The 17967-nt window shown below is 44.9% G+C and overlaps 1 protein-coding gene across 4 annotated transcripts in view; it reads right to left on the reverse strand.

Annotated features, from left to right (window-relative positions):
- The window catches only part of LOC126545612 (lon protease homolog 2, peroxisomal-like), a 101039-nt gene that overhangs the window by 7280 nt on the left and 75792 nt on the right, over positions 1-17967 (reverse strand). For 2 of the 4 annotated variants that reach the window (XM_055061888.2, XM_050193532.3), the window contains exons 17-18: positions 5379-5489; positions 3970-4118 (exon numbers count right to left, since the gene is read on the reverse strand). In XM_055061888.2, the coding sequence (XP_054917863.1) occupies positions 4005-4118; positions 5379-5489 (225 nt within the window). In that variant the 3' untranslated portion in view covers positions 3970-4004. Of the gene's footprint in view, positions 1-1212; positions 1278-3969; positions 4119-5378; positions 5490-17967 lie in introns of all 4 variants that reach the window. The other 2 variants (XR_008608688.2, XM_055061889.2) reach the window with 2 other exon arrangements.

The raw sequence follows: 17967 nt of genomic DNA on the forward strand, positions 1-17967 counted from the left end.
ATATGCGTATAGGCTTTTTATATCTCATAAAATGCTGAATACATCCTTGCCATATATTGGGAAACTATGTTTTCGAAGCATTCGGTTTGTCTTGTACAATCTTTAACACCACATTACAGCATGTTAACGCATTTCTTACACTGTATTTTTTGTATATGTATTCACATATGCATTCTCATTATTGTATAATCTTTTAGTATACTCTCCCCACCTTACACATTGCCTCCAGGAGCCTGTAAGGTATCTTTAAATAAATAAATAAATAGTATAAATATGTATCCTTATGATAACATGAATTTTTTTTTTACTACCTTTACAAAATTGAGAAGCTGAAGATGTGCTTCAACTCCCTGTACTTATTTCATTATTATTAGTTGTATTGCATATTTCTCACGATTTTGCCCGGAAGCCTGCACTAATGTGTTCGAACTGGCATTTTATCAAGACATTATGAAATTTATATTTCAACCTCAAATGTTCATACGACTTCATGATTCTATTGCAATATGACTTTACCAAAAGTCTATTTCTTTTGTTCTACATTATTTTAAAAAGTGAAGCTTTCTTTGTGGAGTGGGGTGGGTTTTAATACTGTGGTGGTTACATTTAACGTCAAGCTCTCTGTGTGTGTCCGATGGATTTAGATGCTGTAGTAAGTGGTGGTAGTTAAGACTGTAGAGACGAGGATGCAAGCAGTGCTGGGATGAGAAGCCATAATGCATGCCCATTGGTAGATGCAATGTCATGGCAAGGGGGGAGAGGGCGCAGTGCGGCACTAATTGGTGGGTGCAAGTGATCATGTCATCAGGCCACAGTGTCACTTCGCTGATTCCCACAGTGTGTGGGGTCTGCATGATCATTTAAAGCGAAGCTTTCATTGCCTACCTCCCCGTAATTTGGCATGTTGTCATTCCCTGTCTCACAAAAACTAAATTGTGTTCAAAGGTGGGTTTTGAACCCGGGACCTCAAGCATAGTAGCCCTATGCTTCTGATTAAGCCACAGATGCATGGATCCACAGAGCCAGTGCTTAGAAATGCTTGGGATGCGAGTTACATTGCACAGCCACAAATTAATTATAAAAGTTAAAGCACACATTCTGCTAGCTGACAATGCAGACTGAAGCTTTATGCCTAAGAAAGAAACCCATGTAGCCACACCATCATTCAATTGCAACCATATATCAAGAATTGCTGAAAGGCACAGTACTCACGTACGGGGCAGGAACCTGGAGGCTTACGAAAAGGGTTCTACATAAATTGAGGACGAGGCAAAGAGCTATGGAAAGAAGAATGATAGGTGTAACGTTAAGGGATAAGAAAAGAGCAGATTGGGTGAGGGAACAAACGCGAGTTAATGACATCTTAGTTGAAATCAAGAAAAAGAAATGGGGGCATGGGCAGGACGTACATGTAATGAGGCGGGAAGATAACCGATGGTCATTAAGGGTTACGGACTGGATTCCAAGGGACGGGAAGCGTAGCAGGGGGCGGCAGAAAGTTAGGTGGGCGGATGAGATTAAGAAGTTTGCAGGGACAACATGGCCACAATTAGTACATGACCGGGGTAGTTGGAGAAGTATGGGAAAGGCCTTTGCCCTACAGTGGGCATAACCAGGCTGATGGTGATGATGATGATGATGAAGAATTGCAATTCGACAATTTCAGTGTGACAAAACTAGGTGGTGGTTGCAAGGCCATATAGCTTTATGGAGTTCAAAGGTGGCGTAAATGCTGTGGTCAGTGGTTGTGCTGTGTCGTTTTGCTGCCATGACTGAAGATAGTTGTGAGGTGCATTCGTTGCTGAAATCCACTCCGCGTCTCTTATTGTGATGTGCCCTCTTGTGCAGCCGGCTCACCAAAGCTTCCCTTACACAGATTCCCACAGTGTGTGGGATATGCATGATTTCTATGATTTCTTTATGGGAAGTCTGCCCAAGATGAGTTCTAGACTAAGGATCTCGGATATCTTTTTAAATGAGAAGTTGAATTTCACCGTTGCAGACTATAACAGCTACAATTGAGTAGCAGAAAGTAGAGAAGAATGTACAAGATCCCTGAAGATGAAGCAAAGATAGCATTATCCTCACCAATGAAGATAAAATAATGTAGCATTTACCAGAATGAGTAATGCTTACTAGAGAAATTGAGGAATCACTACTTCTAATTAATTTTTAATCAACATCATGGAATAGGGAAATTTCACCAATTGCATGATAGTCTGAAATATGACAGCGACAAACTTAAGCTTCATATGCAATAGAATAATGACCATACCTGATTAATAAAACTTGCATAAAGCATACCTCACAGCTCAATGGTAAATTAGTTCCTCTTATATAAGAGAAAGGGTCATGCACACTGACGGGGCAGTCGCCCAATAAATATGCCCCTGTGAACTGCTACAGATACGTCACCAGCCCGATGTGCTCTAAACATCTTAACTGGAGCTTAGCCAGCTTATCTTAACCAGCTTAGCTGGAGCAGCACATGATATAGAACATTCATATCACTTGCAGCACCTTTGCAGTCAACACATGCATAGCTGCATGGCAACTTTGCCTGCATCTAGAACACAACAGCTGCTCAAGCACGTTTGACTAAACTCCCATACTAACCTCGAACAAGATAAAAGCAGTGGTCAAAGTGCAGATCTTAAGACAACAAACTTAGAATAATCAACAATAACGCCTTAGCATTATCATCTTCAGGTGAGTCCAAGTGCCTGCAGCAAATTTGCAGGCAAAGAGGACCAGAGCGTGCAGGCACATTTTAAGCTAGGCAGTCAATAAAGCTACAGCTTGCACCATCGAGGAGGTGGTATAGCTCAAGCAGACAACAGTGGCTGAAGACCAGAAATGCAGAACTGAAACTGTTGCCCTTTCCAGTGCAAATGCCTTTTATAATTTTTACAGAGCTAACATGAAGAATGATAGCATTGCCGATTACAGCACTGTTGACGTTGTTGCATTTGCTTAAGTTATGATTTCTTATGATGTACTCGCAAATTCAGCCAATTGTTGTAGTGTATCCCCACTGTGCCATCAAGGCTACTGAATTTTGGTAAAGATTGGAAGAAGTTGCAGAAAAGCATAAGCAATCTTCAGAACGATATTGCCTGTTCCCTGCTACATACTACAGGTGAGTTATATTTTGCTCAGGTATACACTACAGCACTGTCTTGCATTTGGTATTACTTATTTACCATATGAAAAAAGTATTGCAGGGCCCTTTTAGGTAGCACACAAAAACAATGTTCTACTCATATCTCCTGCTATAACAAACCATAAGTTTTACATCAATGCAGACATCACTGCAATACCACTAATCTAATAAAACACATTTATCATTTAACTTAAGTTATACAGTTGAATCTCAGTGTAACAAACACTAATATAACGAAATATTGGACATAACAATAAATCTAAAAATTTTTCTTGCCGATATCAGTGTGTAATAAATATAATTTTACAATAAACATTCGATATAACGAAGATTTTTTTCATGTTGGGCATGACTTTGTTACAATGAGGTTTGACTGTACGAAAATGAGGAAAACAGAACAGTTTTCTTAACATGTTTATCAATGTGTAAGGCCACTGGCTCACAGCCACAAGTCCTGGAATTTCAGAAAAGCTACAAGTGGCAGGGCACAAATTCACAGACTTGTATCCAACAGAGCAAATCGCACAAACCTGCATCCAACATACAATCTGAAGTGTCCGTAGAAAGTTAACAATAACATATCAGACCAGCTTACCTCTGCTTGGAATAAGCTCTAGGAGTGAACAAGGTTCAGAGGCACGGAAAATAGAGCAGTTGTGTGGTAAGTTACAAACCTACACATAACATTATGTACAAAAAATAAGAAACTTCTTGCAAAAATATACAGTGAACTAATGGCCAGTACCCTGCCAGCATTTTAACATACTGAAGGTATGATGTCATAACTGCTGTGCAGAAATACACACCACTGAATGCGCTCCCAACTGTCCCACACAGAGTGCTACAGCTTGCTCAACACGTGTTCAACAGAGCTAGGTAGGTCAGGAAAGCCACCTTCAAAAGCCTCCTGGAGAACTTCTTCAATGTGAGTCACAAAACTGAAAGACAGGTCCTCCTGCATAGAAGTGGTCAAGAATCTTATAGCCCTGCACGCCTGTACAGCACTGTAATTTAGTATTTTTACGAAGTCGAAACTGTTGTACATGTTATCAAGTTGCCCCAAACAACCAAAATGAGCAATGGGAATCTCAATACAAAGAAGTACACAGCTGAAAAGCTTAAAAACAGTCTGGCACACTGATCATGATTATGATTACTTCTTTAGATGAATAATGTCCTATATTCTCCGCATGCAATTGCTTGGGCAGTACATTAGAGTGGTTAGTAAGTGCAACTGACAGGAAACAAGATGAGAAGAATGCAAGAAGCATTTGCCCAGTCTACTCATCTATGTCCTGCCTGATGTGCTTTGCACCTTTTCTTATCTACTACTACCACCAAGCAGTCCAAAATCCTGCGTTTCCAGATTTGCTAATAAGGCAATGGTACATGGTGCCATTTCACATGCTAATATCACTAATTGTGTCTTAGACAAACATGTAAATAGACTGAATAGAATGCTAGCCCCAAAGTTCAAAATGACAGAGCCCTAGTAGTAAGCATCCTTGAAGTTTAAGAACAACAGGATTCACCAATTACATTTAATCTCTTACGCCAGTGATTGGCAGTGGTACCACCAATGGCACATAAAAAAAAAAAAGACATGCTTGCTGAACCCTGATGTTCTTAAACTTCAAGGACACTATAGTACCAGCACTCTCACTGCCTACTTGCACAATGAGTCATTTGAAAATAAACCGATTCTACACCTCTTATGCCAAGCAACACAAAGGTGTGTATTTGTATAAACATTTTTTTTTAAAGTTAAGTGTAACTCTGTAAGCATTCGTTTGTCATGGCTAGACATCTAGGAAATACATTTCCACTCAAGTAGAGAGCACAGCTTAAGAAAACTTTTCTACTTTCATCATCTAAGCTTACCAAAGTTTTCCTCCTGAACCCTTTGTAAAATCAAAACTGCAGAACAAGATTATGTTGCTGAATCACAGGAGAAAATACAAGTACTACATGGTTTTCAGCGAAACTGAGATCAGAAAATGAAAAAGAGCTTGTAATATCACGGACTTTGCTAAATGGAGATTCATTTTCTCAAGGTTTGACTGTACTTAATTGCCTAAGACCATAAATACTTTGTTCTAACTGGCAAGCTTGGCCTTCAACAAAACATTTCAATGCGAGGAACAGCATACTGCATGTGAGCACCAGATACAAAAATGATACCATGCAGGTGTGGCAAAACAAACTAAATGCTCACTTTGATAGATGCCGGAATTTCCTGCAAGTCCTTCTTGTTTCTCTTAGGCATTATAACTTTGCACATACCAGCACGATGGGCTGCCAGCACCTTGTCTTTAATGCCCCCAACCTAGACAGTAACAGAGGTAAATAGTTAGTCGCAGATTTCTTTTTTTTTTTTATACGTATAAAGAAGACTTTTGCAAATTCAACCCCAGTACAATATGCAAAACTGGCTTAGGCTGCACAACATTTCAATTAAAATGAGGTGTTCAGAAAGCACAAGGGTCTTTTCAGACTTTCAAACATGGTCAAATTAAATAAAAAGAAGGATGAATCACCCAATGCTGAATGATTCAAAGCGTTTTGTAACTTCTTATGCAGGTTCAAACAGTAAGGTAATAGATAGCAACTAGTAGTACGTTGGTCAAATACCAGAAAAACCACCAGTGTCACATGCCAAATTAAATGCTATGTGCAAGTGATGGCAATAATCATTATATATATATATATATATATATATATATATATATATATATATATATATATATATATATAATTTCTTGCATGCTAATGTAACAAAATTCCGTCGTAAGCATAGAGCTTGCCAGATGATGGCACACAGAAAAACTTTAAAGCATTACTGCAACTCCAAACAGATAAGGAAGAATAAAGAAACGCAAATGAGACAGGTACAGACAAAAAGGTACGTACAGACACAAAATGCGCTTTCTAAGAGTATGTGCTTTTTTCTGTGCAAGTCTAGTTGTGCTTCTTCATTCTTTATTGAGTACCCAACATGCACAAACTACTACCCTTCTAAACAGATCTAAAGAGATAAATCCTCACCAACTGAGACAAACAAATGTTCAATCAATTAATTTAGAAACAAAAGCCAACCATATCACTGTCGAATGCTACCACCTGACAGTTACAAGGAGTGGTATGTGATCTTGCTACTTATGTACAGATAAAAATGGCATTTTCTGCCAAACCACGACAATCCTCAAGCTGAGAAAGAAGGAGGGGGCTCAAATTGAAGGAGAACAGTTGTGATGCGTTAAAGCAACATGGCGTGGAAGCTGCTGGGGGCAAGATTGAGTGTGGGCAGTGTCACAAGCACAGGCACCGACTAGGGTGGGCTCCGAGGCCTGAGCCCCCTCCAATGTTTTCCGGGGGGGGGGGGGGGGGGGGTGCCAAAGCCTCTACCCTACACACACAATTAAAGTGTCATTACTAGAGCTTTTTCACCTACATCATTTGAGGTTTTTTTTCCTTGCCTCGACCTTTTCACTTAAAACTTTATTGTGGCCAATAGCTTACTACACCATTGTTGACGTGGATGTGCATAGCTTTTCATTCATACTTTCGCTTTATTTCTGCAAATCCTGACAATAGGAGGACAAGCGCATTAGAAGCACCAGCAGCGGCTGCCTCATCCGTATTTTATCACTTCAGTATCGTTTTAAATTTATACTGTAAACACTATCCACATACACAATATATTTAAATATATGCACAGGACAAATTTCATTATTAACAAGTGAATACTGGTAAGTGCAATTCTAAGACGGCACAGAAGATAAGACACAGAAGCACACGACAAGTGCTTCTGTCCCATCTTAGCATTGCGCTTACCAATATTCAGTTAAGCAAGAACGAACTAGCCCAGCAACAAATTTTGTTAACGTAAATTTCATTATATTTCTCAGAGACAAGGAAGTAGCCAATTAACAACATTTCTACAGGTATGGATAGCCTATGCATAGAGAATGAATATGTCGCAGTATGTTCACTTCACGTGAAATGGCTTTGGGTGCTTTTTTGACCCTGAAGAAACCTATAGACTTAAGTGACCCCTTCGGCAGAGTCTTATCAACGGCGTGTGAAATGCACATGAATGATATGTGCATCAGTATTGCTTCTCTTCCAGTAAACAATGCTAACGACTCGTGAAAAGAAAAAACATTTCTAATAATTTATAACATTTATTAGGGATGGAAACATCGTCACTTGCATGCAGAGGTCATAAATATAGACAGGGTGTCCCAATGAACTGCTATTCACCAAGATTTAAAATAGAGCGATGCGTTACTCAAAGAAAATATAGTGCATAATGTTTCCAGTACAGTGGAGTAGCTGCCAGTAAATTTTTCATTACTGAGATTTTAATTACATAACTGTAAACAATTATCTAACTAGAGACATACTATCCTAATTATCAAAGTGTCACGAAGGCATTTGTACGCACAACCAAGGGACATCTAACTGCGGTGTTTTCAGTGACTTACAAGTTGCGTACTAATTTTCCCGACTGTTAAATAAACCCCGCAAAATATTGTCACCCAGCTATTACAACTAAAACAGTTTACCACCGACAGATTGGCAAAAAAACGTCTGCCTTTTGCGATGGCTGGTCGAGCGCGCACGACCACGAACTTCGTCGTTCTCGCCTTAAGGGTCCCATGTCAACACGTGCAAACTTATTTTGCGTCATTGCTCCCCTCTCAAAAGCGACCGGCCCGGTCGCTTCAAGGGCAGCAGGCGCGCACTATGGGCAAGAGTGCCAACATGAAAAGAAAAAAAAAAAAACATACAGGAATGTACACAATGCTGAAGTGGTTTGTGAGGGTTGCTTATCCCTCGCGTGCGTAGTACGGCTTCATCCGTACTATGTGGACGACTTCAGCACGGGGACAGCGTCGGTTCGAATCAGGATCAGAGCTTTGAGGCACCACCTCGTAGTTCACATCACTGAGGCGGCGTACAACTTCATAGGGGCCGAAATAGCAGCGCAACAATTTCTCTGAGAGCCCACGGTGTCGGATAGGTGTCCACACCCACACGCGGTCGCCTGGTAAGTACTGGACATTCCGTCGAGTCCGGTTGTAACGGTAGGCGTCGGTATTCTGCTGGGTGCGGATGCGATTCCGAGCAAGCTGGCGAGCTTCCTCAGCTTTCTCGACGAAATCTTCAGTGGTGTCATTCCTTGTGGCTCCGTGGTCTACCGGGACCAGGGCGTCTAAGGGGGTTGTAATGCGACGTCCGTAAACAAGCTTGAATGGTGTAAACTCGGTGGTCTCCTGTACAGCGGTATTGTAAGCAAACGTGACGTATGGCAAAATTTCATCCCATGTTTTGTGTTCCACATCAATGTACATGGAGAGCATGTCGGCTAATGTTCTGTTTAGGCGCTCTGTTAAGCCGTTAGTTTGGGGATGATAGGCTGTGGTCTTTCGGTGGTCGGTGTGCGTCAGTGTGACGACTTGTTGCAATAACTCCGCTGTAAATGCTGCACCGCGGTCAGTAATGAGTACAGCGGGTGCACCGTGACGAAGCACAATGTTGTGGACGAAGAAGCTGGTGACTTTAGCAGCAGTTCCCCGTGGCACAGCTTTCGTCTCCGCATAGCGAGTTAAATAGTCAGTTGCCACGATTATCCACTTATTTTGCAAGGATGACGTGGGGAACAGCCCAAGCAGGTCCATTACTTGCTGGAACAGCGCCGGAGGCGGATCCAAAGGCTGAAGGAGGCCGGCAGGCTTGACGGGTGGAACTTTACGCCTCTGACAGTCACAGCACGTTCGCACATAGCGCCGAACTGACGAAAATAGGTGTGGCCAATAGTATTTTTGCCGTATGTGCGCTAATGTCCTCGCGAAGCCTAAGTGACTGGCACAGGGATCGTCGTGACACGCCTGTAAAAATTCTTCGCGCAGTGCCGTCGGGACGACGAGAAGGAATGTTTCCTGGTTGTTCTCGAAATTTTTCTTGTACAGGACATCGTTTCGCAGGCAGTACGACGTCAATCCTCGTGAAAGTGGCCGTGGGACAACAACGTCAGCTCCCTCGAGATATCGGATGACTGGAAGCAGCTCAGAGTCTGCACGTTGATAGTCAGCTATGCGCACCATGTCAACGACACCAAGAAACAGCAAATCTAGCTCCAAGTCGGAGGATGTCAAGGGAATAGGAGAACGTGACAAGCAGTCAGCGTCGCTATGCTTATGGCCGGATCTGTAGACAACAGTTATGTCGTATTCCTGGAGGCGGAGGCTCTAACGAGCGAGGCGACCTGACGGGTCTCGTAGATTGGCAAGCCAGTAGAGGGAGTGGTGATCACTGATCGCTCGAAATGGCCGGCCGTATAAGTAGGGTCGGAACTTGCTGATGGCCCACACGACTGCTAAGCATTCTTTTTCGGTCATTGAATAATTAGCTTCTGCTTTTGTCAGACTACGACTCGCATACACAATTACACGTTCTGCGCCATCTTGCCATTGAACCAGAATGGCCCCGAGTCCTACGTTGCTGGCGTTGGTGTGTATTTCAGTTGCCGCGGTGTCATCGAAATGCGCCAGCACTGGAGCGGATTGAAGGCGTTTACGCAATTCAGTGAAGGCCTGCTCTTGGTCTTCCGTCCACGCAAAGGGCACATCTTGTCGCGTCAGTCTCACGAGCGGTTCAGCAATCCTTGAGAAGCCTTCAACGAATCGACGGTAGTAAGCGCAGAGGCCCAGGAACCACTGAACAGCCTTTTTGTCTTTAGGACGAGGAAACTCGGCAACGGCAGCAAGTTTTTCTGGGTCTGGTCGTACTCCTAGGGAGCTGACCACGTGGCCTAGAAACTTGAGTTCCTGGAAGCCAAAGTAACATTTTTCAGGTTTGATGGTGAGGTTGGCCTTGCGTATTGCGGTAAGGACACTTCGTAGCTGGGCGAGATGTTCATCGAACGTGCTGGAAACACAACAACGTCGTCTAGGTACACTAGACACGTCTGCCACTTTAGTCCAACGAGTACAGTGTCCGTCATTTGTTGAAACGTAGCAGGAGCGGAACAGAGACCAAAAGGCAGCACTTTAAGTTCGTATAGCCCATCGGGAGTCACGAAGGCGGTTTTTTCACGGTCACGCTCGTCCACTTCGATTTGCCAGTAGCCTGACTTTAGGTCTAACGAAGTAAAGAACTGAGCATGACGCAGACGGTCCAAAGCGTCGTCGATACGTGGCAGGGGATAAACGTCGCGTTTGGTGACTCGGTTAAGCTGTCTGTAGTCAACGCAGAAGCGGAGTGTGTTGTCTTTCTTTTTTACTAGTACGACAGGCGATGCCCACGGACTTGTCGACAGCTGGATGAAGTCATCATTTAGCATTTCTTGAACTTGCCGCTTAATCGCCTCCCGCTCCATAGGTGACACGTGATACAGATACTGACGAACAGGCCGCGCCGACTCCTCTGTAACGATCCGGTGTTGCGCAACGGAAGTGCGCTGGACTTTGGATTCCGTGGAAAAACAGCCGGAGAATTCTGTCAGTAGGCCCAGCAGCTGATCCTTCTGTACATCTGCTAAGTCAGCATTAATGTGGACGCGGGTATTCAGGCTGGCATGAGTTGTTGCATCCGGTGAAGTCACTTGTAATGTGCTGATATCTGAGAAGTCAGCAATGTCGTTCAGGAATGCCACAGCTGTACCTTGAGGGACGTGCTGATACTCATGGCTGAAGTTTGTCAACAAAACTTGCGAGCACTTATGCTGTATTCGAACAAGGCCCCGGGCGATGCAGATGTGTCTTTCGAGCAGCAGCGGGATATTTGCCTCGGCAATACCCTCATAGCCGTCGAACGCGTCGCAGGTGACAAGGGTCAATACGCTGCTCCTTGGCGGCACCATGATGTTCTCGTCAACAATCCTCAAGGCGTTGACATACGTGTCGTCAGTGCTGCTCCCTGCTAAGGCCTGCTCTGTCGAAAACGTTACTTGCGACTTTTGTAAGTTAATCACAGCTCCATTAGCCTGCAGAAAGTCCATTCCCAGAATTAGGTCCCTCGAACAGCTTGGGAGGATAACGAAATCTCCGAGGTACGTAAACCCACGAATGCTCACTTGCGCCGTGCTTCTTCCTACCGGGGTTAGCAGATGGCCTCCTGCAGTGCGAATCTGCAACCCAGTCCACTCGGTAGAAACTTTCTTCAGCTTGCAGGCAAGGTCCATGCTCATAACTGAGGTGTCCACTCCAGTGTCGATTAACGCCGTTATTTCTTCGTCGTCTATAGTGACGGGAATGTTCGACGTCTGCATCATTCTGTTTTCGTCGTTGTCGTCGTAGTGGAGGATCTTGCGTACGGTCGTCGTCAGCGGCCTCACCTCCGGAGGTCGCTGAACTCAGTTTTCCCGACCCGCCGGGCTAGGCGAGCGGCGTCTCAGAGCGCCGCGAGTAAAGGCTTGACTTGGTGATGGTGACCTGTAACGAGCAGGAGACGACGAACGGGGCTCCTGCCATCGCTGATCAACATTGCGACGATTCGCAACGAAACTCTCTATTTCCGGCGGCCGCTCACCAGGTTGTGCACGAGGTGCATTCGGCGAGAATCCACGGAGCCCCACATGACGATAAGGACAGATTCTGTAGATGTGTCCGGCTTCGCCACAATGGAAACAAAGGGGCTTGTAGTCTGTGGTGCGCCAGACGTCGCTCTTCCTAGTCCTTGCTTTGGCGATGTGCGGTGGGCTGCGATGCGGCCTGAAGCTTACGTCCATTTGTTGAGTGGGTGTACCATGCTGCACGCACTTGAGGGTGGCGGACGGCATACTGCTTCAGCATAACTCATTTCGGCGTGCGGTCCCTGCTATGGAGCCTCGTACTATCCAGGAATATGGACGGCCTGTCGGACCTCGGCGTGCACCATTTCCGCAATGGAAAGTTGTCCCACAGGTGCTGTGGTCGTCTGCATCTTCTGCAGTTCCTCCTTGACGACAGCCCTGATGAGTTCTCGCAAGGCGCCAATGCCGTTACCGAGGGTAACGGCAGAGAGCTCCCTTGAAATCATGGCGTCGCAGTTGTTTTGCCTGGCCCGCTGTTGAAGGGCCTTTTCCATAGTAGTGGCTTCGTCATGGAACTCTGCAAGTGTCGTCGGCGAATTTCGAATGAAGCCAGCAAAGATTTCCTCTTTGACGCCGCGCATGAGATGGCGCACCTTCTTTGTTTCAGTCATAGAAGGGTCCGCACGTCTAAGAAGCCGATTCATGTCTTCTACGTACGCCGTCACTTGCTCATTCGGGCCTTGAATTCTTGCTTCCAATGCCAACTCCGCCCTCTCCTTCCTGTCCACCCTGGCGAAGGCATTGAGGAACTGTCTACGAAATTCTTCCCATGACGTCAGTGTCACCTCGTGGTTCTCAAACCATGTTTTCGCGGAATCCTCAAGAGCGAAGTACACGTAGCGTAGGTTACGCTCTTGGTTCCAGTCGTTGAGGTTGGCAACCCAGTCAAAATGGTCAAGCCAGTCGTCGGCATCCTCTGAAGCACTTCCGTGGAACAGATTCGGCGTCCGGATGTGATTGACGACAACGTGCGATGCTGCAGGAGTGGCAGGAGGTGGTTGGTTCGTCATTCTAGTTCGTTCGGGTAGCAGTCCGTGCTGTGGCTGGAGTCCCTGGAGACATCGGCTGGCACGTACGTGCACAGGGGTAAGCTCGGCTGAACTACTCGCCGGGTTGAGGTCTGGGGTATGCTCCGGAGATCTTAACATCGACCGTACCCCACACCTCCACCAGAAATGTCACCCAGCTATTACAACTAAAACAGTTTACCACCGACAGATTGGCAAAAGAACGTCTGCCTTTTGCGATGGCTAGTCCTCGGAGAGCGCGCGCGACCACGAACTTCATCGTTCTTGCCTTAAGGGTCCCGTGTCAACACGTGCAAACTTATTTTGCGTCAATATGAAAAATACCATGTGACTGCGCTCCTACTCGTATCATAAAGCAGCGCCCTCGAACAGGCTCCCTCCGAGTTTGCCAGAACGAAATAAAGGAAAGAAAGAAAAACCTTGCGATCGAGCTAGTGCCTTATCTGCTGCACCCCGGCCAAAGTAACACGTAGTGTTTGGTGTTGGAAACAAGCTGTGATAGCTGTTGTCTTAGTGTAGATAAAGTGCACAGATGTTCTTTTTTGTCTTTTTTGTTTTTTGCCAAAAAACCTATTACCACAAAAGTGAATTGACAATGTCAGTGCAAATGTTTAAAGGTGCATTTTGTTTCGTCCCAGTCGCCATGTCTTTCTCTAATAAGCAGAAGGAAAACATGATCCTTGCCTTGGGAGCTGCAAATGGCAACAAGAGGAAGGCCAGAAATATATATCAGTCATGGAAGTGTGGTGGTAGAACAAACAAATTGACTATCATCAGAAATTATGAGAACCTGAGACAAACCGGCAGCTCCAAGAAACAGCGGCGGAGGATTTTATCTTTCAGTCCTAGCCTACGCATGGTTGTTCTAGCATTCATGGCCGCAAACCCTCATGCTAGCATGCAGGACATGGCCGCCCAGGTACCAATATCCAAGTCATCAGCTTGGAGGATTCTAAATGACGGCCTTTCACCCATACCACCTTAACCAGCACCTATGCTTGGAAGATTGGGACCTGTAGAGTCGCCTAGATTTCTCGAATTGAGTCCTCACGAAAGCCAATGCATCACCGGACTTTTTGAGCAACATCATGTGCACAGATGAAGCCAACTTTTCCGAAATGCCTAGGTAAATTTGCATAATGCACACTATTGAAGTGACTCCAATTCACACTGGGTAAAGCGCAATCAGCACCAGTACCAGTGGTTGTTCAATGTGTGGGGCGGAATTTACGCCAGTGCTATAATCGGTCCCATCTTCGATCACGCACTGACAATGAGTTTAGCAGCGAAGTTCCGCTGTCACGTCTTCCACTTCTGTGGCATCAGCAAGGTGGGTCACCCGCACACAGCAGCCGAGCACGAAACTGGCTGGATGCGACTTTTCATGCGCAACAGATTGGGAGGCATGAGCCTGTAAATTGGCTGCTTAGGTCACCTGACGTCTCTCTCCACTTGATTTCTTTTTTGGGGGGTTATGTGAAAGATTGTGCTTACATGATCAAGACGGACGTCAGATTAGCTCAAGGCAAGGATAATAGATGCCTGTCGTATAGTTCCACCGTCGGTTGTCGAGAAATCCACTGAAGCGGACCTATTTGAACACGTCCTCTTGGCAGCAGCTGGTGTTCAACAGGGCTTACGAATTCATAGATAACCAGGGCACACTGAACTGTATGTCTCTCTCTCTCGCTGTGTGTGTGTGTGTGCACGTGTGTGTGAGTGTGTGTGTGTGTGTGTGTGTGTACACGTGTGTGTGTGCGTGTGCGTGCGTGCGTGCGCGCATCCCGATTTCCAATTTTGCTCATTTAGAAGTGGTATATTTTCTTTCTTGCCTTTTCTCTACACGAGCGTCGCTTCTCGGTCTGTTTGTATTGCTTTCATTTTTCGCCACGAACCTGCTTTTGCAGCACATATATATACACTTTCATGAAAAATAAAACCATCACTTTATTTTGGCTTTGGTCCAGAGCAAGTTTCTAGTGAGAAATATAGCTCCATGCACACTCTGTCGATGCGGTGCGAGCAGAGCCGGGATTTTGAAACATTCTGTCTCTATTGCATTGCTTTTTGCGCTTCGTGCATGGTCAGAGCGGCGCTTTGACCACGTTATCAAGGGGCTTTTGTTATCTATGTGATCAGTCGGCCTTGAGAGACGGATAATAAGTGTGACGTAGAAATGAGAGGAGGAATAGCTGCAAAGCCGTAACACCTGCTGTTGGTGCTCCTTCCGTGCCATTATCAAGGTGATGAGCTGTCTCTTCGGGTTTGCGACAGGCGAAGTGGTTGCTTTCAATCAGCTTATTTGAGGGCGCTGCATTATGATGCGGGTGGAAATGCAGTTGCATGTTATTTTTCATTGCTTTCGTGGGGTTTCCTTACCAATCGGAAAAAATTGTATGCAATTAGTACGTCATTGAAAACACTGCAGTTAGATGTCATTTGGGGGTGCCTACAAATGCTATATGGACATTGATAATTACGACAGTACTTCTTGAGTTAGATAATTAATTTACTAATTCAACCTCAGTAACAAAAAAATTTTATCGGCTACTCCACTGTACTGGAAACAATATACACTAAGTTTGCTTGGAGTAATGCAATTGCTCTTTTTTAAGTCTTGGTGCATGATTGTTGGGACACCCTGTATAATTCACTCAGTATCCGAAATAAAGCCAAGCCGAATTCACTCGAAATCAGAATGAACAGCAGTCATGCGCAGCAGAAAAAAAAGAGAGAGATGCTGCAGTTTTTCAGGGAAGACGAAGCAGTATTAGTGACAGCGGAGTATAAAACAATTTCACCAAGGAAGATTACACCACCGAGAGACGCCAGATTCTTTGTGGTGCAAGAGGACTCAGGCTGTGAAACTGAACTGCCTCCTACTATGAGGTCTTGCAAATTCTCATTTTATCCAACAGGTGAGTTTTTATATATATATATATATATATATACACACTGTATTTACTCGCGTAATGATCGCACTTTTTTCTAAAAAAAATCTACACAAATTCAGGGGTGCGATCATTACACGGGTTAAACTTCCCGCGAAAATATATATTTTTTTCATCCCATATTTGCTGCAGGATGACAACAGGTTAACAAGCAGGCGGCTGCCACTGTAACAGCGCGGGACACCAAAACAAATATGGCGGCCGGCGGAGCAAGCCGAACGCGCCGAATGCAATTTTTGTTCTTCTCGTGAGCATATTACATGCATTGAAGCAGTTTCTTCCGTATCAGTAATGAATAATATCGTTAATATCGGCAAGTTTGCAACAATACCGTAGCCATGTCCACTTTGAGGGGACAGAAACAGAGATGGGCGCACGTAGCTGCCAGTGACATAGGAACACATGGCGGGCATGCTGCCGAAACTGCGGCGTTTGTCTTCACTACTACCCTAATACGGCATGTGTCCGCTAAGGGTGGGCGAATATCTTAGCTGTGTTACAAGCGTCGGCGTATGAAAAAGGTACACTTCTAACGTATTAGTGTAAACGTGGCCACTATAGTCACCGCTCGCGATTTGTTGTGTGCTCACGAGTGCAGACGAGAAGAACCGAAAGGCGCCTTTTTTGTTGTTGTTGGCCAAAACCATTATGAAGCCTACAAGTAATAAAGCCGAGGCAAGTTTGGTTGTAGCTTTTTTTTTTTCATGGGAGTGCGGAAAGTGATGAAAGGAATGAAATAGGGCATCTGCTTAGAAATGTTTGGTGCATGCAGACCACTTGGTATGTCTTCAAGACTCGTTCGCGTAGCATTTGACAGCATTCGACAGATGGTAAGCGCGATCATCATTAGCTAGACTTGGCACTCAACATATCACTGCGACAAGTTTGCGGTGCGATCATTACACGGGAAAGAAAAAAAATCAAATTTTGACGAAAAAATTCAGGGGTGCGATCATTACACGAGTAAATATGGTATAGATAAATCTCAACATATCGAACACGGATATATCAAATTATTGTGTATATCGCACACTTTCTATATCACCTGGAAAACTGCAGGCATTTTTAATTTTCTATTTCAAACGGGGTCGGACGTATAATGGATATACTGAACTCCGCCACCCCAGACCACGTGCGCTCTGTTTACAGGCCAGGAACTTTCCCGCAACACCTTCGAAGATAGTGGTGGTGCGATGGGCATTCCCAACTACTGCGCACTATAGCTGCACACATCAACTGCGCCGAGCGCACCATTTGAACGTAGCAGCGTATGCACGCGGCGGCTTGGCTAGTTCGACCGCATCAATGATGCATTGCATTTGCAGCATTGACTCCTTCTCGGTGCCACGCTCTGCGCCTGCCATGGCTAGCGGGGACTGGTGGTTTGCATCCACAAAGATGCACGACAGCGCATGCTCACTGGGCTCACTCATAGGTGCCTTGGCAGACGCAACTTAATACTTTGTTATTCACAGTGTTTCAAAATGCTTTGATTGACGGACGTGGAGATCGCAGCAGAAGTAGCGGCTAAACGAAGACGCTGCCGAGGTTGATCCCGCAAGTGTTGATGTTGTCGCGCTCCCGACTTCAACTGAGGCTGTAGCTGCTTTGGCCCTTCTACGCCTCTACTGTGGCGCAATAGAGGGCACCGGCCTATTGCCTGTGGTTCGTTTAGACCATGTTTAGGGCTCCGTGTTTAAGCACATGGCTGCCAATAAGAAGCAGGTTACACAGCTGCCGTACTTTCAGCCAAATAAATAAATACTTTGTGTGAAGCTTCAAGTGAGTATTTAATGCGCCACGATTGTTTCATAGATTGACTTGCACAAGTTTTTTATGCGTTTCTTACGTGATTTTACATATCAAATTCTGGCTATATAGAACAATTTCACTATCACCACACTGTTCGATATATTGAGGTGCGACTATATATATATGGGGTTCGGAAAGCTGGGGGATTTACTGTTGTTCATGTGCCCTGTACCAACACAGCAAGATGCCAAAGGGTTCATCAGTATCTGCAGGAGATCCTTTGATGGCCCGTCGCAGGTACCTTGTTTACATTTCCTTTGCATAGACTGAACCATGATTCACACAAGGCTTTCATTGTTAAAAAGAAATGGAGACACAACTAACCTGGCCCTTAAAGGGACACAAAAGGCAAATAAGAAGTCGACGTGGACTGTTTGAATACCATTCCAGAAACCTCGCAATGCTTATTTCGGGCAAAGAAAGGACTTATATTAC

The sequence above is a fragment of the Dermacentor andersoni genome, chromosome 1 (genome assembly GCF_023375885.2).
Source record: "Dermacentor andersoni chromosome 1, qqDerAnde1_hic_scaffold, whole genome shotgun sequence".
Lineage (NCBI taxonomy): Eukaryota > Metazoa > Arthropoda > Arachnida > Ixodida > Ixodidae > Dermacentor > Dermacentor andersoni.